This window comes from Panthera onca, chromosome A3 (genome assembly GCF_046562875.1).
Source record: "Panthera onca isolate mPanOnc1 chromosome A3, mPanOnc1 haplotype 2, whole genome shotgun sequence".
Taxonomy (NCBI): Eukaryota; Metazoa; Chordata; class Mammalia; order Carnivora; family Felidae; genus Panthera; species Panthera onca.
In genome coordinates this window covers 126,236,225-126,261,501 of record NC_138341.1, presented here as the reverse complement: position 1 = coordinate 126,261,501, position 25,277 = coordinate 126,236,225, and the positions used below count along the sequence as shown (strand labels likewise).

The window sequence follows — 25,277 nt, the reverse complement described above, 5'->3', positions numbered from 1 at the left end:
CATCTGTCTATCCATCCATCTATCCATCCGTCCATCCACCCCCCATCTGACCATCCGTCCGTCCATCCATCTGTCCATCCATCCCCCATCTGACCATCCGTCTGTCTATCCATCCATCTATCTATCCATCCATCCACCCACCATCCGTCCGTCCGTCCATCCATCCATCCATCCATCCATCCCCCATCTGACCATCCATCTGTCTATCCATCCATCTATCCATCCGTCCATCCACCCCCCATCTGACCATCCGTCTATCCATCCATCCATCTATCCATCCGTCCATCCATCCCCCATCTGACCATCCGTCTGTCCATCCATCCATCTATCCATCCGTCCATCCATCCCCCATCTGACCATCCGTCTGTCCATCCATCCATCTATCCATCCGTCCATCCATCCCCCATCTGACCATCCGTCTGTCTATCCATCCATCTATCCATCCGTCCATCCACCCCCCATCTGACCATCCGTCTATCCATCCATCCATCTATCTATCCATCCATCCACCCACCATCCGTCCGTCCGTCCATCCATCCATCCATCCATCCATCCCCCATCTGACCATCCATCTGTCCATCCATCCATCTATCCATCTGTCCATCCATCCATCTGACCATCCGTCTATCCATCCATCCATCCATCTACCATCCGTCCATCCATCTGTCCATCCATCCCCCATCTGACCATCCATCTGTCTATCCATCCATCTACCATCCGTCCATCCATCCCCCATCTGACCGTCTATCCATCTATCCATCCATCCATCTACCATCCATCCATCCATCCATCCCCCATCTGACCATCCATCTGTCTATCCATCATCTATCCATCCGTCCATCCATCCATCTACCACCCGTCCATCCATCCATCCATCATTCAACTTTCAATAAACGCTGTACCTGTGTCAGGCTCTTATGGGCACTGAGTATACCGAATGAGGAAGATGCTGTCCTTGACCACTGGGAGCCCTGAGTCCTCTAGAATTCAGGCTAACACACTTACCTTACAGACTGTGGCCTCCCAGTTTCCGTGAGACCCAGCCTTGGACATTTAGTCACAACAGCAGAAAAGGAGTTGACCACCCAGGTGGTTAATGTCAGGATTAAGGGGCAGGTCTGTCTGTGTCACCCAAACATCTTCCTGTGGGGATGGCTCAAAGTCTACTAAAGCCTATTACAACAGACGTCACGGAGGCCTTAAGAAGAGCGGTCATAAAGTAGCGACACCCTACCCCACTTCAAAATGTAAACGTGGGTTTATTTAATGCCTTTTATCCGTCACAAAGTACCGCCGCCTCCCCAGGGTCCCCTCCCCCTAGAAAACAAGATGGCAGCATAAGGCACGTGCACTGTCCACATGACGTCAGGTTAGGGCCTTAAAAACAAAGATAAGCAACCGTCTTCCCATCAGCCCCGAATCGCCTCCCTCACCAATTGTTCAAGGAATGATTGTCCCCCCAAAGCACAACTTGGAGCCGAGAGCGCTTCAGTTAGAGCAGCACGGCTCTGCATGCCAGTTCAGAAAACCAAGCCCAGCCAACGACTAAGAAGACCCACGACACAGGCACGAGAGCGTAATACCGGAGTAGTGAGATCAGTCCATAAATTAAAAAGGAAAAGTAAAACCCAAGCCCGTCCCCCTCCTCACCGCCAGCCCTCCCCCAAATCAGCAATAAGTCGCTTTTGTTCCGTTGAGTCTTGTGGAAAAGCCCGGACTCCCAGCCGGCCCTTTCCTCCAAAGTTAAATATGCCCAAGCCCCTGCCGGGCACTCTGCGTCTCAGGACCCACGTGGACTGCAAGGACGGCTTCTGAGATGGTCGCCAGGCACGTCCCCTCGGCCGCGGGGCCCGTGCCCGGGGTCCCGCATCTGGCGCGGAGGCGGGGGAGGCGAGGGCCCCGGGTGGGTGGGAGGCACCCGGGGTGGCAGGTGGCGAGGCCGGGGGTCCTGCTATAGATACTCCAGCTCCAGGGCGTGTCGCAGCGCCTCCAGGTCGGCGTGGCAGGATATCCGCCAGAAGGGCATGTTGTGCTGGAACAGAAGGAACACAGGACGCCAGCCGCTGGGTTATGGCCCCGCCCGGCGCCTCCCGCCGGCCACCCCCTCCCTGTGCCCACAGCTGGAGCCCGGTGAGAAGGCCACCCGTGTCAGCGTGGCCCGTGGGTGTTTCCCGAGCCAGGAGGCAGACCCCCTGTCTGGCCAGGGTCCACCGGTCCGGCCACGGTCTCTGTTCCCCTCAGGGCCTGTGCTGCCTGGGACACTGACTGTCTGATGCTCTGCCCTCCCCCGGGACCCGCGTGGCCTTCGGCAGTGCGCTGACCCGGAAAGAAGTCACGCAGTGACAAAGCCGTCCTTCTTAGAACACCGGCCTTGATCCTGCTGCTTCACGATCAGAGTCTCTACCGGGTGCTCCTGCGACTTTCATCCCTCCCTGACGTGTGCTAATCTCCATCTAAACTGACCGAGCAGGTCCCAGCGAGACCGCCTGTGATACCCAGGGTTTTAAATAATAGTCTCTTGGGGCGCCCGGGGGGGGCTCAGTCAGTTAAGCGTCCAACGTTGGTGCAGGTCATGATCTCACGGTTCACGGGTTCAAGCCCCGCGTCGGGCTCTGTGCCGACAGCTCAGAGCCTGGAGCCTGCTTCGGATTCTGTCTCTCTGTCTCTCTCTCTGCCCCTCCCCTGCTCGCACTCTCTCTCTGTCCCTCCAAAATGAATAAACGTTAAAACAAAATCAAATAATAGTCTCTTAAATCTACCGTTGCGGAGTCAGACCCTGGGCTAGTGCTCTGTGTTTACTGCTCCCTGAAGCCGCCTAAGCCAACAAAAAACCTGGAGGCAAAAACACAAGCACCTTTCGCAAGTGGGGGACGAGAAAGAAAAAAAAATGGATTTAACCGAAGTTCAATCACCGGCAAGCCAGAACTAATTAGCATCATAATCACCGTCATCACAGAATCATTAACATCTGTCCCGTGCCAGGCACCGCGCTGAACGTGTCACACGCATCACCTCCCTGAACCAGGTCACTGATCTCCGAGAGAGGCACCCTGTCTTGTGTTACAGATGAGGAGACTGAGCCACCGAGATGTTATGTCAGGCTCGGAGGAGAAGGCCGGGTACGTTTTTATCGCTGGACGATTTAATCATTGGCTAAAGTTGTTGCCTGCCCAACGCCCCTCTCCTTTCTTGCTTCCGGAACCCCGAATTTGGCAGCACTGTGCCCAGGCCTAGGGGATGAGTTATGATTTCTAAGCAAGCCGTGGCAACGCCAGGCCTTGTTTGCCAGTGATGTGTCCTGTATCCCTCCTGACTTGTGACCCACTGAAAGCCCAGGAGGAAGGGGCGAGGGGCTTCTGGGAAAGGTTTTCCTCCAGGATTAGAGGGCGGCACCGGAGAAGAGACTTTCCTCCTTATTTTCCCATCCTATTTGGATGGTGTCACGTTAGCATGTGATGTCTGGAGCTGTGGCAGCCATTTTGAGATCACGAGGCAACAAATCAGAAACGAGAAAAGCCAAAGATGGTTAGAAAGGCAGAGCAAGATGATAGATAGGGATGCTTGGCGAAAAACAAGCTGGGGCACATCTACTTCTAAGGTTGTTAGGTGAGCAAGTGTTTAACTCGTCATTACATGGGCTTTCTGCTACCTGCAGCTAAGAGATTCTGAGCGTCCTCCAGACAGCCATTGGCCTTAAATTATTTACAAAGTGAACAGATGGTGCTTGATGAACATGTGGATGCCCGGAGTCCTGCCCTCTGAGATTCTACATCCACAGGCTAGAAACTATACAGGCATCCTGTTGGGTCCTGGAACCCATCAAATCCTTCCCCGCCTCTGGGGACTCTGCACGTATCACTCTGCGAATTCTTTATATCATTGTTGATCTTTACCTTTCTCGACTGTGGCAGGCGGGATAATAGCCCCCCAAAGATGTCCATCCAGGTCCCAATCCCCAGAACCCGTGAATATGTGACCTCACACGGCAAACGGGACTTTGCAGATGTGATTAAGTGAAGGGTCTTGAGACGGGGAGAGCATCCCGAAGGCGGGGCCTCTGACTGTCCACTGCTGTGCCCTCCCTGGAGCCTCCTGCAGGGGTGGTGCACGCATACACAGGGTTCTCGCTGGAGCCACAGATAAGAAATCCAGAGGCACGAAATGACCAAGATGGTTTTGTCTTGTGAGCACTGTGATGGAAATAGAGCAGGGAGGCAGGGCAGAGAGCAGCTGGGGGAGGACATCTATTCTGACAGCTGGGTCAGGAAAGGCCTCTCTAGGGAGTGACACTTAAGCAGGCCCCTGGGGGCGAGAAGGATGTGCAAACCTGTGTGTTCGGGTAGTCGAGGCTGAAGACAAAGCCAGTGCAAAGGCCCTGAGGTGAGTTGGGGCTTGGAATGTCACGTCCACTACTGCATTGCGTGGCTCCTGGCACATAGTAGGTGCTCAAGAAACACACACAGAAGGAGTGAAGAGGAGGGAGGGGGGAAGTGGCAAGGTGAGTTTCTCTAAGTCCTCAGTGACCACATCTTTTTTTCTTTCGCTCAAAGGAAGCAGAACACCACCCATCACGGGCAGCAGATGCCGTTTCTTTAATGCCTTCCTGTTGCCCCAGCTCCCCGACCCCCTCCTCACCTCAGCCAAACCTTCCCTTCTCTGCAAAGATGGATTTTGGTTCCTGCCCGGCCAATCCTGTCTCCCCTTAAAGAGCGTAATTCATTTTTCTGGGCCGAAATGAGCAAAGGTGGAAGAGAACGTCTCGGCCACCTCGATCCCAGCCCTAGAGCGCAGGTGGATTTATCACTTGTGGAGAGGTGGAGACAAACGACCCGCTAAAATGGAGATATTAACAACCCTGTCAGCCCGAACAGCCTCAGCCCCTTGTCCGGTCGCCGTATTTCTCGCTGCTCGGGTGTCCGGCAGCCTGGGCTAATGACTCCCATCCATCAGGCCGGGAGAGTGGCTGGTGCACAGCGTTGCTCGCTAATGGGCTGGGGCTGCCGCTTTAGACACTGGCGGAGGTTTTCGGGGGGAGCTCAGTATACAGGGGTGTGTGTGCCCTCTCACTCTTGTCTGACCAGCTGGGGGGGGGGGGGGAGTGCTCGAAACTCCTAGGTCCACCCCCTTCCCGCTTGGCATTTGGAGCAAAACACACATCCGCTGGCGTGTACAGCTGTGTGACCTTAGGTGCGTTAATTAACCTCTCTGGGTCTCAGATACGTCCTCTGTAAACTGAAGCAAACGATACCCACTTTGCAGGGAGGGTTGAGGATTAAGTAAAACGATGAGGTCAGTAATCAGGAGGAGTGGTTAAGGGCACGGGGTTAGGCCAGGCGCCCCGAGGTGCCAGTCACAGCCCTGCCACAGGCCCGTGGCGACGGAGACTGCCAGCGGCCTCCATCATCCGTTCCCCCCTCCTTCTCTCGCAGAAGCGGCCTCCTTTTTTCTTAGCGAGGGACAGGGTGGCGGAGAACAAAGGCTGCATCTCCCAGCGGGCTCCGGAGCCAGGTGGGATCACGTGATTCAGATCTGGCCAATGGGACGCGAGCAGCGTGGGGCCCCCCCGGGACCGCCTGCGGCCTTCAGGGGAAGAGGCATCCTCCCCCTCTTCCTCCCCGGTCGCCGCAGTGTGGACGTGGGCGGTGGCAAGAGCAGCACCGGAAATGGCAGAGCAACAACACGGAAGGAGCCCGGGTCCCGGAAGCCTGTGGATGTTTTTACGTGACTGAGGGAGGGGCCTCTCTACTGTTTAACCTGCTGCCGGGCATCTCCGGCCACCCCAGCCCCGCTCCAGGCACCCGCCCTGCTGAGATGCTCCCGCCCAGTCCCTGCTGGGGACCCCCCACCCCCTCCTCCTCCGCAGGTTGCAGCAAAGTGCTTCTCCCAAGGGCTCGGAGCAAGCAAAGGAGAGATTTGGGTGAGTTTTCACAATTATGTGCAAATGATCATTCGTATTTTCTCTCTCTCCCCTGGCTCCCCGGAGAGAGAAGCTCTCCTGAATTTCTAAAGGTTGTGTTCTCTTTCCTCCCCCTCCCCACTGCCGGGTGCAGAATACTAACAGAGCTTCGGGCTGGTGAGAACTCACTACGCATGGTTCCTCTGCTCAGCCCTGGGTGCAGATTCCCAGCAGCCTTTCCAGATAAGGAAAGGCAGCTCAGAGAGGGGGCGTCATCTGCCGAAGGCCACACAGCCGAAAACGGCAGAGCTCGGATTTAGGGTAGCATATGCACTCCCCGTCGCAATCTTTCTGCGGGAGCAGGGCTGGCGGGAGGGTGAGGCCAGGGAGGTGCCTGGCCCAGCACAGGAAGGTGAGCCCAGACTAGCTGTTCTCAAAGGAGGAAAAGCCTGCCCTCTAGGGGTCAGTGCGGAAATTTCCGGAGGTGTGAATTTTGACCCTCCCAATGGTCTGGGGGCACTGCGGGGGGGGGGGGGGGGGGGGGGGGCCTGCACGTGTCTGACCCCCTTTCACACACCTTGGACCTGACTTTCGAGATTGTCGAATGTGCTATCAGATATTCAAGCAAGGAGAAACCCGTACGTAATCACTGGACCCCACCTTTTACAGGTCACATATAAACACAGCGTAGCTTGCGCATGCTCTCAAGCAAACCTGAATTTCCAGAAACGCTACGGGTAAATCAAGGGAAACCTGTATTTTGTTCTATTCGGAATCTTTCCATGAGTTAGTTGCTTAGCAGTTTGGAGAAAGCACGTTAGGACAGCAGCACCCGACCTGGTTCGTGAACGGTCGAGACTGCACCCCTGTGTCCCTCTGCGTTTGCCGGGTCGCACCCACAGCCACGGCACTTATGGGCACAAGCATTGGGACTGTGTGCCCGAACATTTACATACCGAAGCACACGGTATCATGAGCACATAATAACTTGCCCTTTATTTCTGTCCGATGACATCGGACCTTGGCCTTTTGGACACCATGGTTATATCGTCCATTAGCATTTCATTTCTAGAGAGAAAGGGCTCATTTCAGAACATTTACTGCTTACTCTGTCCTAACAAACCCTCTCTGATTGTGAGAAGGCGGGAAAGTGTCAGGACCTCCACGGACGGCCCTGTCGTCCTCTGGGTGACGGCCGGATGGCAGGCAAGGGGTGCCAGGGGCCACAGGCCTAAGCTGGTTCTCCAGTCCAACTGTGATAGAAGCAAAACTTTATTTTGATCACGGTCACATGCTTAGGGCAGACTTCTCAGGTCTGAGCTTGGAGAGAGGGCGCCAGAGACACTGACAGCGGATCGTCTCATCACACAGACCATGCTCTTGACCTGGCACAGCGTTTCTGGAACAGTACTCATGCGTGGTAATTCATGTGATTCATGCTACTGCTTTGGTCATTTCTTGTGTTATCACCTCTATCACGATTAGTTACTTAACATTTTTCTCTCTAAATGAATTCATTTTTAAAACATTTATTTATCGGGGGGGGGGGGCATGGGAGCAGAGGAGGGGCAGAGAGAGGAAGAGAGAGAGAACGCCAAGTGGGCTCTGCACTGTCAGCGCACAGCCCGCCGTGGGACTCCATCCCATGTGAGATCATGACCTGAGCTGGAATCAAGTCGGATGCCCAACTGACTGAGCCACCCGGGCACCCCTAAATCAATCCATTTTTAAAGTTAAAGAAATGTGCTTTAAAAAGGAGAGCTCAGGGGGCGCCTGGGTGGCTCAGTCGGTTTGGCTCAGGGCTGCCTTCCCTCTGAGATCTACTTGGCTCACTAGCTCTCCTCCTCTTGTCTTTGCTCTCCTGTCACCCCCAGCACGAGGCCTACCTTGACCACACTTGCAACCTGTCCCGCCCCCAGGGTCCCTTGGCAGTCCCTGCTTTAGTCTTCTCCAAAGCTCTGGCCACCGCCTCACACACATGCCTGCCCCCAGGCTGTGAGCTGAGGGAGGGGTGAGAGCCTGCCCCTTCTGCTCACTGCAGGCTCCCCAGCGACCGTGACAGCTGCGGGCATACGGGTGGCGGAGGCCCAGCTAATGGAGCTTACGCACTAGCTGGAGGGTCCCCCTTCAAGCCACCCCTCACACAGGCTCCGAGGAACGAATATGGACGGGGCGGGGAGGTAGTTGCTGGACGGACCAGAGAGGTAGCTGATCAGGGAATTCTTCCCTCACAAGTGCGGCTGAAGCCTGAGGCCTAAAGGTGGAGTCCGGAGGGGCTGGGAAGGGGAGGAACCTTGCAGGTGGGGGTCGGGGGGCTTCTAGCTCCGCCCCCGGCCCCCTTTCCTGGGACCCCAGGGGCCCTCCCTCTCTTTTCAGGCTTTGTCCACTAAGACCCCGAACGTTTCTGCATTTCCTTGGAATCCGTCGCTGGGGAGGGAAGGGGGAAACCAGGTCCTCCCAATTAAGCTCTGTGACATTAACGATCCACTTCCCAGGCCTCTGGGTGGGGGGCGGCAGGCTCTCTGGGATGCTGTTGACAGGTCCAGACCCAGGGCTCTGGCAGCTGTTTCTTTTCCAACAGCAGAGCTGCGGCCACCAGAGCCCCCTGCCCCTCTCCTCATGGGCCCGAGATCACAAATGCAGGATTTTCTTTTTCATTAGCTTAATGCTGTCTTTATTAACTGGGAAGGGTTCCTGGAACATATGATCAGTGAGCATGAAGTAAAGCGCACACACGTGCACCAGCCCCCCACCAGCCTGCCCTGACAGAGCGTTTCCGGGCTCCCGAGCAGTTGTCCCAGAAAACATCCAGGGCTACCAGGGGCGGCAGCCAAAGGCACCGAGGGGGATTTGCAGAAGGAAATTACTCAGGATGCTTCTGCGATTGCAAATGGGAGGGGGCCTGGGAGCTAAGAGCCTGGGAAGGAGGGGACCCAGCCTTTGCCTGGGAAGTGGAGGAAATCTGGGTAAAGGGCCCTGTGGCCCGAGAGGCGGACGAGGTACCTTTTTTGCCCCCTGCTCCTCTTCGACGCCGTCACCGATCACGATGTAGACGGCTTTTCTGCCGAATCTCTGCATTATCCTCTCGAAACAGCTCTCCTTCCCTGCACGCACAGGAGGGAAAGAGAGAGAAGACGCTGGGGACCCAGGACCGTGGCGACTCGTAATCGCTAAGGACAGACTTGGGCCTCATGGCGACTCCCCTGCCCGTGTTTTCCTTGCTACCCGGTGAGGACCACCTCTTGGTGGTTCCCATCCGCCCAGCTGCGTGGGCAGCCGCAGCTGGACTCGGATCTCAGCTCATCCTGATGTGTGAGCAGGTGCAGGAACAGTAACGAGAACAGCACGACTAAAAGTAGCCGCACTCGCTGGGTTCTCTGTATCCCAAGCACTGTGCCGAGTGCTTCCCACAGCAGGGTTTCCCAGCCTCGGCGGTGCTGGCACGTGGGGCTGGGTAACTCTGTGCCGGGGGTGCTGCCCCGATCGCTGTGATGTGCAGCAGCTTCCCCGGTAGCACCTCCTCCCGCTGGAAAACGAAAAATGTCTCCAGATGTTGCCAGATCTCTCCTGGGAGGCAAACTGCTTTCCCGGCTCCGTTTGGGAACCACTGACTTAACGTTATTCATTTACTATGATGGCAATCCGTATGAAATTGCAAGCAGTGGAATTCCCGTTTTAGAGATGAAGAAACTGAGGCCCGTGAAGTGCCTTGAAAAGGACTGGAGGAGTAGTGCCAGTAGCAGCGATAACGATAATAATAATAATAATAAAACAACTGTTATGTGTGAGCACTTGTGCTCTGCGGGGAACTTTGTCCTATGCTGAGAGGCATTTTGATCATCCAGTTTTTTTACAGACAGAGAAGCTGAGGCACAGAGAGGTCAAGTCACTTGCCCGGGACACCCAGCTAGCAAGCACAGAGTCCGGGATTTGAACCCAGGCTGCCTGCCCCCGTTGCTTGAGCTCCGAGCCGCTCTCTTATCCTGCCCTAGGTAGGACTCAGCTCTGCGGCAGACCGTTAATCCCTCTGTGCCCGCTTTCTCCTCTGTGGGAGCAGAGGCCGGGTGCAGAGCTGTGAGTCACAACTGTGAGTTAACAGAGTGACGTTACCACCGTGCAGTGCCTCTCCCTACAGCAGGTGGAGCCCGTTCTCCACCCCGCTGATACTGGGCCGGCCACGTGACTTGCTCTGACCAACACCGGAATGCTGGGGACCTGCCACGGGCAACGCGTGCGGGTGGTGTGGCTTGGCCCCCTTCACGTCTGCCATCGGTCATGAGACGAACGTACCCCTGATGGCCGCTGGTCCCACAGTGAGGGCGCGTGTGGAACACAGCGGAACCCGGAGGCAAGCGTAGGGGAGCCACGGCAGACGCCCCAGACCCATGAGGGAGAAATCCACACTGCGAGCCACTGAGCGTTTGTTATGCGGCATCATCAGAGCAGAAACCTGACCGTTGGGAAAAAAATCATGCTTTTCAAGTTAAAACAGGGAGCTGGAGGCCACATTTCTGTGCGGTCTCCACCTGGATCACCCTCAGCTCGTTGACCTTCAGGCTCCCCAGGTGGGAAGCAAGTGGCTAAAACATTTCCCCGATGGGATTTAATGCCTCTGACGTGGAAACAGAGTCGATGGGCGGGACAAACATTTTAGACGCGTCTGGGTTACAGATTCCTTTCGTGCAAAATCTACGGGAAAAAGATGCTGTTACATGAAACCTGGCTTTAAAACTTCTATCACAGGATGCTCATCTGGCCACTGGCTGGATCCTTCGTTCATGAATCGTCTCTTGACGTGCGCTACCCTGGACCAGAATTTCTCGAATACTCCAGAACTACCATTAACAGTTAGGACCAAATCTGGGAATCACTGTTAGGTAATCTTGAAAAAAATCAACTCACACTTCTATTTTTACTTAAACGAATTCATTTAAATATAGAATGGAATCACTACACATGCACACACACACACACACATTTTTTTTTACAGTTGAATTGTGCCTTTAGCATTCTTTTTTTGAAGTTGATATTTCTTTTATCATTTAAAAATACGTAGTATATATATATATTTTTAAATTAAAATCCATGTTAGCTAACATATAGTGTAATAATGGTTTCAGGAGTAGAATGTAGCGATTCATCACTTACATATAACACCCAGTGCTCATCCCAGCAAGTGCCCTCCTTAATGCCCTTCACCCGTTTAGCCCATCTCCCCACCTAGCTCCCTTCCAGAAACCCTCAGTTTGTTCTCTGTATTTAAGAATGGCTTTCAGTTTGCCTCCCTCTCTGCTTTTATCTTGTTTTTCCTTCCCTCCCCCTATGTTTTGTTTCTGAAATTCCACATATGAGTGAAATCATACGGTATTTGTCTTTCTCTGACTGACTTATTTCGCTTAGCATAATACATTCTAGTTCCACCTACATAGTTGCAAATGGCAAGATTTCGTTCTTTTTGATAGCCGAGTAATATTCCACTGTGTGTGTGTGTGTGTGTGTGTGTGTGTGTGTGTGTGTATACACAAACACTCCATTATATATATACAAACCACGTCTTTATCCATTCACCAGTCAATGGACATTGACTTTGGCTATTGTCGATAGTGCTGCTATAAACATTGGGGTGCACGTGCCCCTCTGAATCAGCATTTTTGTGTCCTTTGGATAAATCCCTAGTAGTGCAACTGCTGGGTCATAGGGTAGTTCTGTTTTTAATTTTTTCAGCTGCATTATTTTGCAACAGCCAAAACATGGAAGCAACCAAGCATCCGTTGACAGATGAGTAGATACAAAAAATGTCATATGTACATGTAACGGATTACGGACTATTAGCCTTAAGAAGGAAGGGGATCTGACACCTACCACCACGTGGAAATGACCCTTGAGGACAGTATGCTAAGTGCAACAAGCCAATCACAAAAAGGCAAGTGTCCTATGATTCCACTTATACGGGGTCCCTAGAGCAGTCACATTCGCAGAGACGGATAGTAGAAGGGTGGTCGCCAGGGGCTGAGAGCAGGGAGGAGTGGGGAGTTGCTGTTTAATGCAGATCGAGCTTTGGTTCTACAAGATGGAAAGGGTTCTGGAGACAGATGGTGGGGACAGTTACACAACAATGTGAATGTGGTTAATACCACTGAACTGCACCCTTAAAAGTGGTTAAGATAGTAAACTGTATGTGTATTTTCCCATAATTAAAGATAAAAATATTTTATTCAATTTTGTTTATTTTTTTAATGTTTATTTAGTTTTGAGAGAGAGAGAGAGCGAGAGTGAGCATGAGCGGGGGAGGGGCAGAGAGAGGGAGACACAGAATCCGAAGCAGGCTCCAGGCTCTGAGCGGTCGGCACAAAGCCCGACGCGGGGCTTGAACCCACGGACGGTGAGATCACAACCTGAACCGAAGTCGGACGCTCAACCGCCTGAGCGACCCTGGCACCTCATGATAACAAATATTTTAAAAAGAGGTTCTAACTAAGCCGCCAAGGCACACGAGTAGACTGTGCAGAAAGAAAACGACAGGCTCACCAAGTCCTGTTGCAGAGGCTCTAATGGCCACCCGGGGCCTGACGTCCAGGATTTTAAAATCGAAAGGCACTTTTCCGTAACGTTCAGATCTAGAACTCCACTAAAGGCAAAAACGGCTCTGGGAAAATTGCTTCCAAAGTATACTATAATTTTTTTTTTTTCCACAGAAGAAAACAAGGGTAAAAATTTCTAATTAAAAACGTCTTGGGGTGCCTGGGTGGCTCAGTCAGTTAAGAGTCTGACTTGATTTCGGCTCTGGTCATAATCTCATGTTCATGAGATTAAGTGGGGCTCTTTGCTGTGACTCACACACATGTGCACGCTCTCCCTCTCAAAATAAATAAACTTAAAAAAAATCTTAACTAACTAGATTTATTTTGTATTATTATACAGTTTTAGGTCATGTAAGAAGACCCCCCTCCCCAAGAAAACCAATATTACCTGCCCTGATGATAAATGATGCTGTTAATTTCTAGTTATTAAATTCTTTTATCTGATGGAAGCTCGAAGCCTAAGGCTTGTTCTCTGTTAATAATGGAGATTTTCAAGTATTTTATTTTTATTTTACTTAAATTAAAAAAAGATTTTTGTAACGTTTATTTTTGAGAGAGAGAGAGAGAGAGAGAGAGAGAACGAGTGCATGTGTGTGCTAGTGGGGGAGGGGCAGAGAGAGAGGGAGACAGAATCCGAAGCAGGCTCCAGGCTCTGAGCCGTCATCACAGAGTCTGACGTGGGGCTCGAACTCAAGGACCATGAGATCATGAGCTGAACCAGAGTAGGATGCCCAACGGAGTGAGCCACCCAGGTGCCCCAGAGATTTTAAGTATTAAGAGAGGTGTTAAAGCAGGATAACACTAAACTGAGACTCTCTCCTGAAAAGAGAATTAAAAAAAAAACCCAAACATTTTCTCTCTGTGTGGTTCAAGGTTAGAGTTAGGATTATCTGGTGACTTGTAACCACCTAGAATTAAAATCACAGCCTGTGCCATGCTGTGGTGAGGACTGTTTCCCTCTTCTTAGTAACGTAATTCCATGACTTTTACCTGGGGTCGTGGCGCTAAGCTATGGACTACATTTCCCAGCCTCCCTTGCAAACAGTCATGGCCATGTGACTAAGCTGGGGCCAACAGGAGGTGAGTAAAAGTACAGTGTATCTCTTTCCTTCCTCTCTGCACCCCCCCCCCCCCCCCCCCCCCGCCCAAGCCAGAATGACAATGTGGTAGGATTCTGATTCGACCACACACATGAGAATAAACCCACAGGGGATGGTGGAAAAATAAGATGGGAACGACCTGGGAGTCTGTGTGAGTTTCAGGACAGAGCTGCCCCACTAGACTGGATCACTCGTCTCTGGTCTGTTGACACGTGAGGGAGAAATACGCTTTGATTCTGATGTCAGCCCGTGTATTGGGGGGTGTATTCGTTACAGCAGCTTTGCAGGTATCCTAACTAACACACACACTTTAGAATATGGTCCTAACCAACTCCTTTGGAGGCTGAGGTTGAAGCGCGTGGTTTGTGGGATTGTTCTGGGGATCTCAGTCATGGCCCGGGACAGGGAAGTTCTTCAGCTTTCCTAATGCCATTTTCCTTAAGCCTTTCACACAAGGGATGGAAAGCTAACCTCACCCACCCTCTGTGCATCACCCCGAGGTCTGGGTTCTCCCTACCTGTCTTGGTTGCACTGTAGATGTTCTCAATAGGAAACACAGAGCCCAGTCCATACAGCAGGACTTTGGCCAGGGCAGGAATCAGTTGAGTGGTGGTGACCAGCACGTTGACACAATTGGGCCTGAGGACAGAGAAAAAGACCGTGGGTCAGAACACCAAGGTAGAGCCAGGCCGGGCTTGGTCACCCGGCAGCCTGAGCCTGGAGTCGGCAGGCATTCTGGTGGGGTTTGGGAGCTCTGGCTAAGTCATGTTCAGGTGAGAGTGGGGCCCGAAGATCTTTCAGCTGTTCCTCTCCTTTAAGCCTGAGGCTGCCTGGCACACTGAAACACGAGTGCAATACTTTTATTTAGAAAAACGTGTCCTGCGGGGGCCGCACTTGAGCAGCTGCAGCTGCCTATCGGTGATGTAGAGTTAATGTGGATCAGGTGTAGGACAACGGGGAGTGGTGAGGGCTGGGGTGCACTGGGGAGCACCTAGCAGTTCTGAAATTTTTACAGAATCCAGAAACCAGGAGCCATGGATTACTTTCCCATCCTGGGGCCAGAGTGCGTGTCAAACTAGACGCATCAGCGGGATGGAGCCAGCGGCCATTTTGTGACCATTCGTGTGTGGCGTCGCGAGATTCTGGGATGCTAGAGCACAGACGGTAATTTGTCCTCTGGCCCAGGTGACCTTATTTAGGAGCAAGAGGCAACTTACTGGGAGGCCCAGAATGAAACTGGACGCTCCTTACCTCGTAAGTGCCAGATGATCTGCGGTCTACTAGAAGATGGTTTTTAGAGGGTGGGTGATGTGGGCAAGAGTGGATGGGACAAGATGGACCTATGTACACATGTTTGGGCTCTGCTGGACCCTGGGAAGTCTCTGCAGCTATCTGCTCAGCTACGGTACACGGTGTCCCTCGTGTCTGATAATACCTCCGCTTTATCAAATGTCTGGAAAGCCAGCAAATGAGAATTTGGAGAGTCCAGTTCTCCCAAGTGTGGAAATGGAGGAGCCACCACCCTCAAATCGGGGAACGTTCAGGGGTGCAAAGGAAAAAGGGGCCTCCCACCTACCGGGAATTGATGAGGTTGAGTGCCTTTAGAGAGTGGGTCAGCCAGAGGTCGGTCAGAGCCTCCAGCTCGGCTCTGAGCTGTAGCCAAGTCTCTCTTTTGGGAGCTCCTATCAAGCCTATGGACAAGGGAAGAACAGATGGGCTAGTTATTATTTTAGAAGTCTGGGCGGTAGTGGTTAGGGAAGGGGAGTGTAGCTACTGGTTCTCTGGGTTTCAAATCAGATGACACCCAAGGACAACTTTAATCCAGTGATTTTAATCTTATTTTGGGATTGATGGGTCAGTCAGCCCATCTACTGATTGATCCATTCATCCACCCATCCACCCTCCCATCCTTCCAGCCCTCCCTCTGCCCGCCCGTCCATCCATCCGTTCATCCATCCCTCTGTCCGTCCATCCATCCATCCCTCTGTCTGTCCATCCGTCCATCCATCCATCCATCCCTCTGTCCATTCATCCATCCATCCATCCCTCTGTCCATCCATCCCTCTGTCCATCCATCCCTCTGTCCATCCATCCCTCCGTCCATCCAGCCCTCCCTCTGCCCACCCGTCCATCCATCCCTCTGTCCATCCATCCGTCCATCCATCCCTCTGTCCATCCATCCATCCCTCTGTCCATCCAGCCCTCCCTCTGCCCGCCCGTCCATCCATCCGTCCATCCATCCCTCTGTCCATCCATCCATCCATCCCTCTGTCCATCCAACCATCCATCCATCCATCCATCCATCCATCCGTCCATCCATCCATTCATCCATCCCTCTATCCATCCATCCATCCATCCCTCTGTCCATCCATCCATCCATCCCTCTGTCCATCCATCCATCCATCCCTCTGTCCATCCGTCCATCCATCCATCCATCCATCCATCCATCCATCCCTGCATCCATCCATCCACCCATCCATCTATCCATCCAACCAAGACTTCAGGAGTGCCCTCTGTGTGCTCAGTATTGTAATAGGCACTGCATACACAGATGAACAAAATATGCAGATGATTGAGTTCATACTGTTATTAGTGGAGACAAAAAATGGATAAGGAAATAAAAATGACTAGCACTTATTGAGTGCTTACTATGTGTAGGGTCCTGGGCTCTTAACATGATTTATTTCGTTCATCTTCACAATGACCCTAGAGGGGGACCCTCTTTTTATTTATTTTTAATGGAGATATAATGGGCATATAACATTGTGTAAATCAGGTAAAGAAACTGAGGCTGTGTGAGGTTGACGGACTTGCTCACCGCAGGGAAGACATAATGGAGACAGGTTTGGCAGCCAGGCGGCAGACCTCCAGAGCCCACCCTACGGTGTTTCTAAACCTGATCATCATCCTGTCAGTCGTCGAGGCCCTTAAGATGAAGTTCAGACTCCACAGTCCACGTGCCTGCGAGGTTGCCAATCTCCCCTCTCGCCATTGCCCTGACATCCTTCCATTCCTGTCCCGGTGGCCTCCTCTTTGTCCCCTGGAACATCAGGTCTGTTCCTGTCTCAGGACCTTTGCACACCTCGTTTCAGAACCTGGACCACACCTTCCCTTTTTGCCTAAATACTTCACACTCATTTCCAGCGTCCTTTCTTCTGGAAGGCTTATGCCGGTCAGCTCTATGTTATACTCCGCCAACACACTGTACTTCTTTTTTACAGCACTTGGCACAGGTATAATTCGAAACGCATCTGTGTGATTACGTGTCCCACGTCTGCTTCAGCCATCATGCCGTCTGCTCCGTGAGGGCAGGGACCAAGCCGGCTTCGTTCAGCACCATGGTACCAGCCCCTGGGAGGTACTGTATGGCAGGGGCTGGTGCATGGTTGGTGCTGCACCAGGGAGCATGCACTCAGTGGGACAGGAATGCTTCAGGTGGCCCCTGGCTTTCCTTTCTCTCTGTACCTTCCCCACGGCCCCTTAGCTGGGGCACTTGATAACAATGCAAACTCTCAGGGGCGCGGTGCCGTATGTTTCGCAAGAGGCTTCCCCCGGGTGCTGCCATGGGTAGCCAGCCCGTCAACCACTCCGACTTGGCACCTGCTAGGAAGCGTGCTTCAAGCTTCTGTCTGCCTGCCCCCTACCCGGGGCTTTGCCTCAGACTTGCTCTCCTTCCCCGGACACGTGCGACATTTAAGAAGTGCTCACGGTGCGGCGGCCCTGTTCTCAGTGTCTCCCGCGTGTTAATTCACACGACCCTGACATTTATCCCATGAGTTGGGCTGCGTCATTGTTCCCATCTTACACATGAGGAAACTGAGTCACAGAGGGGTTAAGTAACCCGCTGGGGGGTACAACAGGTTGTGGTAGAGGGAGGTGTGAAATCAGGCAAAGGCCTCTCTCTGAACCCAGCCCCTGCCTCCTGGAGGCTGGCTTGTTAATTTTTTTTTAATGTTTATTTATTTTTGAGGTGGGGGGTGGGAAGGAAGCAGAGAGAGAGGGAGGCACAGAATCCCAAGCAGGCTCTAGGCTCTGAGCTGTCAGCACGGAGCCCGACACGGGGGCTCGAACTCAGGAACCGCGAGATCATGATCTGAGCTGAAGATCATGATCGGATGCTGAATGTACTGAGCCCCCCAGGCGCCCCTTGTTAAGCATTTTCTGTCTTCACCCTGTATCTTGCAGATGTCTCTCTTCTGAGCACAACTTCCAAAACCCTTGGGCTCCTGGGTGTGCGGTGAGCCCCAGGCTGGGGGCTGCAGCCCTCCCCAGGCTAGTTCTGTGATGCGGGAACAGCTGGGGGGAGGTGAGGGGGAGTAACATGCAGAGACTGGAGGTGGGGTGGGGGGAAGGAGGGGAGGGCTGCCCACGGTGGCCCCTACTGGCCGACTCCACCCGTCTCCCCTAGTCCAAGCACACCTGCTCCCCTCTTCTCTCCACGTAGGGGTGGGTGAGCAAGCAGGGCTGACTCTGCCGCTCTCGGCTTCCCTCTCACAGTCCACAGACTTGGGCGTGAGAGGCCACGGAGTGTGGGCAGAGGTGGTGAGGCAGTCGGCCTGGCACTCCGTTGCGGTGGCTCTGCCACTTGGGCTGTGTGACGCTGGGCAGGTTACTTAACGTCTCTGATCTCCGTTTCCACCTTTACACAACACGGAGGACAAAAGCACTTACCTTATGGGGGTCTCGTAAAGAGCAAATAAGATATTAGATGACAAGCCCTCATCACAGAGCCTGGCATACAGTAAGCACTCAGCAAACGTTAGCTGTTGCCAGAACTGCATTAGGACTACAGCCACGGACGAGACAGAAAATCCATCCCCAAAAACCGACAGTCCGTCTGGAGAAAGCAGAAGGCAGAGAAGAATTCGAAAAACTTCCAAGCAAAACTGAAAGGAACTAAGGACAAATGCTCCCATTTTCTGAGTGCCCCCTACCTAACAGGCACAGAGTCATGACTTTTGTGCCCATTAACAACACACGTTCCCATAACCCAGGGAGACAGAATTAGTTTTATCCCCAGTTCTCAGATTTAGATGCCACGGCTCAGGGAGGTAGTTAGAAAGTGGAGGCATTGGGACGGGAAGTAGGTTCTGTGCAGTTTGAGACCCTAAATTCTTTCCGGGACTCTTTCTGGGGCTGGGGGAGGGGGCCCTAGACACTCTGGGGGCCACGGGGTATATGGCAACACTATCGGCTGCCTGCTCAGACCTCTTCCCTTTATGGGCCAGCGGTTGGTTCCACACACTGTGACAATCGAAACGCCCCCGAATGCCTTCTTGGGGAGAGGCAGCATCACCTCCTCTTAAGAGCTACTGGCCTAGAGAGTTCTAGAAATAGTGATCTAGCGCTTGCCCAAAGCCGCGTCCAGACTTCTTGTTCAGCGTGACAACCAATGGTCTCTTGCTACTGACCCTGGTGGCTGTCCCCTTGACTGCACACCTGAGCCTGAATTCTGTGATTCCGACCCAGGCTGCAGCCACGAAAGTCAGAACCGGGGGCACCTGGTGGCTCAGTCGGTTCGGCGTCCAACTCTTGACTCTGGCTCCAGTGATGACGTCACGGCCGTGAGATGGAACCTGGAGTCGGGGCCTCCTTGGGATTCTCTCTCTTTCTCTCTCAACAAGGAAAGAAACTCAGACCTGGAAATGCCTCCGGTGGTTCCAATATGAGAATCAGTGGCCTCCAGTCCGTCTCCAGCTTCAGTGTTTCCACAAATTACTTGGGGATCTTGTTCAAAATGCAGATTCTGACTCAGTCGCCTAGAGTAGGGCCCGAGAGTCTGACGTCCAAGGTGACCGGCCGTCTGAGCCGCAAACGCCAAGCCACCGGCCCTGCAGCCCCAGCGAGTGACAAGTGTCACCTGGGGGGCGTGATGGAAGCAGAGGGCCGGCCCACCCCAGCCTCAGACTCGGCAGGTCCGAGGAGGGCCCGAGACGCTGAGGTCCAGCACGTCTCCGGGTGCTGCTGGTGCGGGGGCCACACTTGGTGAAGACGTGCGGTGAGGCCACCCCACCCCCACCCCCAGTGGTCACGTGATCCTGGGCAGGCGGCGTCATCTGTTCTCAGCTTCCTCCCCGTCAAGGTGAGATGTAGTGTCCTCTCCCGGGGCGCCCCGGGGCGCCCCCCCCGGGCGCCCCCCCCCCCCCCCCCGCGGAACGCACTAGGGAGGCCGCGTTCACGCGGCAAGGGGCCGCGGCCGTCCTTGACCCTGCCTGGGCCCCGGCCGCGGCCTGAGCACCGGCAGACCCCAACCCCAGACCCCCCCCCCCCGCCCGCACCCCTCCCCCGGCCCCCCCCCCCCCCCCCCCCGCACGGCGCGGCCGGCCCTCCCCCACCCACTCACCACCGACGTTGTTCTTGTACGTGTTGTACATCTCCTTCACCCGCCGGTAGCGGAAGGCCAGCTTCCTCATCCAGTCCACGCCGCCGTGGACGCCGGAGCCCAGGCACAGGTTGGCTCCGGGGGCCGAGCTGTGGAAGCCGTCGGCGGAGAAGTTGTACGTGCTGCGAGAGGGGGCGAGAGACGCGGTCAGTGTGCGAGGGGGAGGGGCTCCTGGCCGGGAGACCGCGGGCCCCACGGCCCCCCGAGGCCCCTGCGTGCAGTGGCCACGCCAGGAAAAGCCCCCCTCCCCCCTTCTGCCGCCAGAAGGGAAGTCCAAACTATGGTTGTGGCCGGTTCATCCCGAGAGAAGAGTCTGGAAGAAAACACGTTAGCTCCCGCTACTCCGATCCCCAAATCTGTGCTGTCTCGCGCCCCCTGTAAGGCCCGGCTGCTAACCCCTCCTTCCCACTCTGGGAGCATCTCCCTGTCTTTCCACGGAAGTGCCATATTTTAGTTTTTTAAAATTTATTTTTATTTTTGAGAGAGAGAGAGTGTGAACAGGGGAGGAACAGAGAGAGGAGACACAGAATCCGAAGCAGGCTCCAGGCCCTGAGCTGTCAGCACAGAGCCCGACTCAGGGCTCGAACTCACGGACCACAAGATCATGACCTGACCAGATTAGCCACCCAGGCGCCCTTTAGTTTTTTTGGGTTTGTTAAATTAGGCAGAGTCGATTGCTGGCTTTGCAGATGCGATCCTCCGCCCGGAATGAAGCATATGCTGGCCTAGCGAGTTCCACGTGTGGATGGGAGAGGAGCCAGGGTGTCACAAAGTTAAGGACAGAAGTGGCAGCTGGGAGCCCAGACGGGAAAGCGGGGGCCGCTCCCCACCTGCAGCAACCAGCACGTGAGGACGAAAACCCCCGTCTTCTCTCCCTCCACCAGAAGCTCTGCTGGAGGTTTGCAAAATCATACCATCGCAGGGAAAAACCGCAGCGTGACAAGGGACATACGTATAGTATGACCCAAAGCTTAAAAAATGAGTCTCTTTCTAGAAAAGAAAGAACAGGTCAGTGTGACGCCACAGCTGTCTCAGGCTGTGCGTTTGGCTGACGTTTTTCCTCTTTGCACTATGTTGCTGTTTCTAGATTTTCTGTGATGAGCTGAAGAGCGGAGAGAGAAAGGTATTTTATTTTTTAGCAAGACGCGCTGCGGCAGGGGTGAGGCGACACTTGGAAACCGTATCTTGCGCACGTCTGGTACTTCAATGCCGCTGCTGCGGCAGAGGTCAAGGGCATTTGAAGAGCACGAGGGGCCGGGTCGTTCTCCCTGTGGGGCGTCTGCGGTGTGCACAGCCTGAGCACGGCGCGATGTCACATGCTGCTGTTCTGTGCCTGGGGCTCAGCCTTCCTTGAGCGGAAGCCTGTGGAAGCCACAGAAACGCCTGGGATGAACGTCTCGGACTCATCAGCTAATTTCACCTTGGGGACTTCCTGGGGCACGCGGGCCGGACGACTTAATCCAAAAGGCCTTGAATATAGACTCTGGCGTTCTCCACAGCACACTGTGTGAAAAGCCAGAAAGAGACAGTGCCCACAGGTTCATATGAACACACACACACACACACACACACACCTGTGTCATTTGTCACGGACGTTTCTGCGAGTGTGACTGTGTATATCATTGGAAGCAAGAAGTCATGATGTCAGGAAGCGGTTGGTTCGAGACGGTGAGAATACGGGTGAGTATAGTTTCTTCTGAAATGTACAAAAGCCCGTGGAGAACATGGTCTGACCTGATAACCCGTTCGGACAAAAACGTTCTCTTTCCCACGAAAGATGTGAATGGCTTCATTACACAGACATGTTTGTTGCTTCTTCTCCCTTTCAGCCCTCCTTGGGTGGTGATGACCAGGGGTTAAAGATGAATGAAATACACCCAACTGGCAACAGGGGGCCGACAACATCCAACCACGGGAGCAGGGGAGCCACGTGTCGGGGACTCACTCGCGCGGGGCGCTTTTCCAGCACGCAGGCAACCCGACGAGAAGCGGGAGAAATGACTTTACCCCGTCACGTCCCCTCGTTTCCAGAAGCCACCCTTCAATTGCCACGTGGTCCTTCCTCTTCTTTACTGCAAACATTCCCTTCTTGCTAGATAATTTCTCCTCCTTCTTTCTCAGAAACGTTATTTTCCGCCAACCTCATTTCCATTTTCTCTTTAACCGTCTGTGGAAGAACAGCCTTCGACCCCTCCGGGGTCGTTCCTGCCCGTTCGATGGCCGGAGCGGTGGGAGCCGCAGGCCAGTGTCCGGTGGTGGGCGGACCAGGGAGCCACCGAACAGGCACCGAGGGCAGCTGTGCGCCTCCCGGCCCGTCTGCAGCGAACTCTGGAGCCAGAGCAGCCCGTTCCCCCGTAAGTTCCTCCTCGGTCACAGCCCTTCCAGCAGCGACCTGCTCTTCCTTCTCGATCTCTTCGGAAGTCTCTGTAGGAGCCGAGATCAGGCATGGCCTCCGCGGGTGGTCACGGGAGATGGTGCCACGAACGTGCAGGCTTTCCGGGGCCTCACCGGGCCCGCCACGTGAGCCCCCTTGTTGCTGGATGCGGTGGCGATGTCCACGGGGCTCAGGGGAGGGTCTGTCACACACACAGCAACGGCAGGCAGGTTAGCACCTCTGGCGGCTACTGATCCCAGGGCTGACCACCGTGAGAGGCGGGCGGGCGGTCAACCCTGGGACCGGTAGCCGCCAGAAGGCGTGGCTCCCGGAAGCTGCCCGGATCTGGTCAGGGAAGGTTCCAGAAGGGAGGCGGCCAGCAACAGGACTGGCCCCCGCAGTGGCAGCACACGTCAGCACGGCTCGCTGGCCAGCATCCCCGGGGGCTAGGACACCGACATCAGCCGGGTCTTCAGTGGCAACCACGTGACGAGCTGTCAACAGAGCCTCTTCCGCATTTCTTCAGATTTCTGATGTACGTGCCAATGCCAATACCTTTCCTTCCGTGGATCACTGTTCTGTTTGGAAGTCAAGGTTGTGCCACCGAAGTGGGTTCCTGCTGTAAGAAATCTGGGGACACCCTCCTGCTTCACTGGCAAGACATCAAGGACTCCGGACATCGCAAAGGTTTTCCTTTAAGTTACGACGGGAAGCCAGGGCACCGCCTTACAGACCCCTCGCTGGGGAGTGTGGGAAGACCAGATAACTTAGTCTTGAAAAAGAACATTGACTAAGAACTCAGAGGAAACCCTGGGGAGATGCCTGGATGTTCTGCCAAGAGGTGGAGGGCAGGGCAGGGCGTCCCTGAATCCTGCGCACCACCCCCCCCTTACCAGCTGTGTGAGGTTCGGCAAGTTACTTAATCTCTCTGTGCCTCCTATTCCCCGAATGTCAAATGGGGATGATGAAAAGAACATCTATTCCCCGTGGTAACTGTGATGGGGCAAAGTAAGGGCATTACCAAGGTTCGTTTCTGTTGTTCACTGAAAAAAAAGAAAGGGCATTTGATGCTTGGTGCCTGGTACACAGCAAGTGCTCAGAAGAGATTTCCTGAGTGAAGACATGGGAGAGCTTGGTTTTTATGGGGGAAAACCTCCTTGGATGGCGGGTTCTGGAAGTGAGGTTCCAAATAGCTCAGCACGAAACCCGGTTCAGAGCAGCACTGCTCTCTGCCCCAAGCCAGCCAGCTACAGGGAAGCTTTATAAAAACGGAACTCTGGTCGCTCACCGCTGTGAAGGGGAGAGTGGTTCCCAGCTGTGACGTCATGGAAAGGACACAATTAACCTTGATCTGCGGTTTATTTACTCCATAAATAGAGAAACCTTGGCTGGCACTGGAGGATTGCTCCCTGCCAGTCCTCATTGCGAGGGATTTTCAGAACGGCTAATTAATACGAAGCAGGCGCTGGCCTATCACTCCTAGTTGTGCCGGGCTTTGAACCGACTCCCAGGGCCCAGTCACAGAAGCTTTGATTTGTTTTTTTGGAGTGAGACAGAGGCAAACACTAAGCGACGTTACTGGCCCCCTAAGCGAAGCGTCATTCGGTCTAATAATATTTCTGATGGGCCAAGAGGCACTAGGTTGTGATAATTTTGGATAAGTGCAGATTAACTATGATTCCATTTTTATAAGGTTTTCTCAGGGGCAGGCTTGGAGCATTCCAGCCACATTCCTCTGAAAGCTGTCTCGTTTTGGGTACCTTATTTCTGGAATCCATGTCCTAGGAGGGTTTGCCCCTAGAAACCAGACACATACCTCTTACTCAGTCAAGAAATATTTTGAGTATCGACTGATCAACTTTTATAGTAAATACTGTACGTGTGCTAATGAAGGGGTGCCAAACTCTTAGTGGCGGTGATTCCGGGAGGCTAGATCAGGTGGTGTTTGAGTTTTTTACGATGTGCACGCCTTACTTTAGTAAGTAGGAAAAAAAAAAAAATGCAGCGAGATAAACATAAGCAGAGTCCTGGAGAATCTGTGGAAATCTCCACCTTGGTGACTGGAGGTGATGGGCAAGAGTCTGCAGGGTGGGGGTTGGGCTGCAACCTGTGGGTTCTGGCAGAGGCAGGCACACACATCAGCCTGATAACCAGCCCGCCCCTCCTCTCCGCTTCCTGGTGAAAGGCAAGCTCGATCGCCAATCAAAAGGGGGCATTTTGGACTCCCCAAAGTCTTACCTTAAATCTTGCCCGTTGTCATCGGATGAGACGTCGTCAACGTGGATCTGGTCGCAATCCTGCGGAGAATGTGACACGAAGAGAAAGACAGGGAGAGGTATGGCTGGTTAATCAGCTGTAGGAGAGCTGAGCGGGGGAGCACTGGCTTGGGAGTCACCAGCCCTGGATTCTAGCCTGAGCTCTGCCACTAAAGGTTAGGTGACCTCCGGTTAAGTCTCTTCCCTTCTTTTGCTTTTGGTTTCCTTATAAATGAGCAGGTTGGGTGTAATGTTTGGGGGGGGGGGGTGACCATATAATTTATCATGCAAACCAAGATAGTTCTGCAACTCAAAGGGGCTGCTGTGAAGATTACATTGGAGGGACAGGCACAAAACAGGACCACCCCTCTCTACCTGTGAGTATGTTAGGACATATGGTCACCCTGGCCCCATAGTGGAAGCCTTTGCCTTAACCAGGGTATCTTCTTCCACTCGGAATGCTCTCTGCCTTCATCCGCAGAGTGAACTTAGTATTCTTCAAGCATTAGCTTCTGGAGGTACCCCCTTCCTCAGTCGTCCTCTGGGTCCGATGATATGTGATCATCATTTATTGAGTACTTATTACGTGCCAGGCACCATTCCGAGGGCTTGTCATTCCACCACCCACACATCCCCCCGTTCTCTTTGGGGAAAACACCTTAACACCTGCGAGTTAAGACCGAGGGGGG

At 53.7% G+C, this 25,277-nt stretch overlaps 1 protein-coding gene and 1 long non-coding RNA gene across 5 annotated transcripts in view; one reads left to right on the top strand and one right to left on the bottom strand.

The window, feature by feature from the left end:
- Positions 1–25,277, top strand: part of LOC144615867 (uncharacterized) — a 742,065-nt gene that overhangs the window by 362,920 nt on the left and 353,868 nt on the right. The window lies entirely within an intron of this gene.
- EYA2 (EYA transcriptional coactivator and phosphatase 2) overlaps positions 1,240–25,277 on the bottom strand; it is a 255,263-nt gene continuing 231,225 nt past the window's right edge. For all 4 annotated transcript variants that reach the window (XM_078444001.2, XM_078444000.2, XM_078444002.2 and 1 more), the window contains 6 exons: positions 24,572–24,630; positions 19,921–20,081; positions 15,154–15,268; positions 14,095–14,216; positions 8,900–9,000; positions 1,240–2,032 (listed from right to left, as the gene is read on the bottom strand). In XM_078444001.2, the coding sequence (XP_078300127.1) occupies positions 1,952–2,032; positions 8,900–9,000; positions 14,095–14,216; positions 15,154–15,268; positions 19,921–20,081; positions 24,572–24,630 (639 nt within the window). In that variant the 3' untranslated portion in view covers positions 1,240–1,951. The remainder of the gene's footprint in view (positions 2,033–8,899; positions 9,001–14,094; positions 14,217–15,153; positions 15,269–19,920; positions 20,082–24,571; positions 24,631–25,277) is intronic.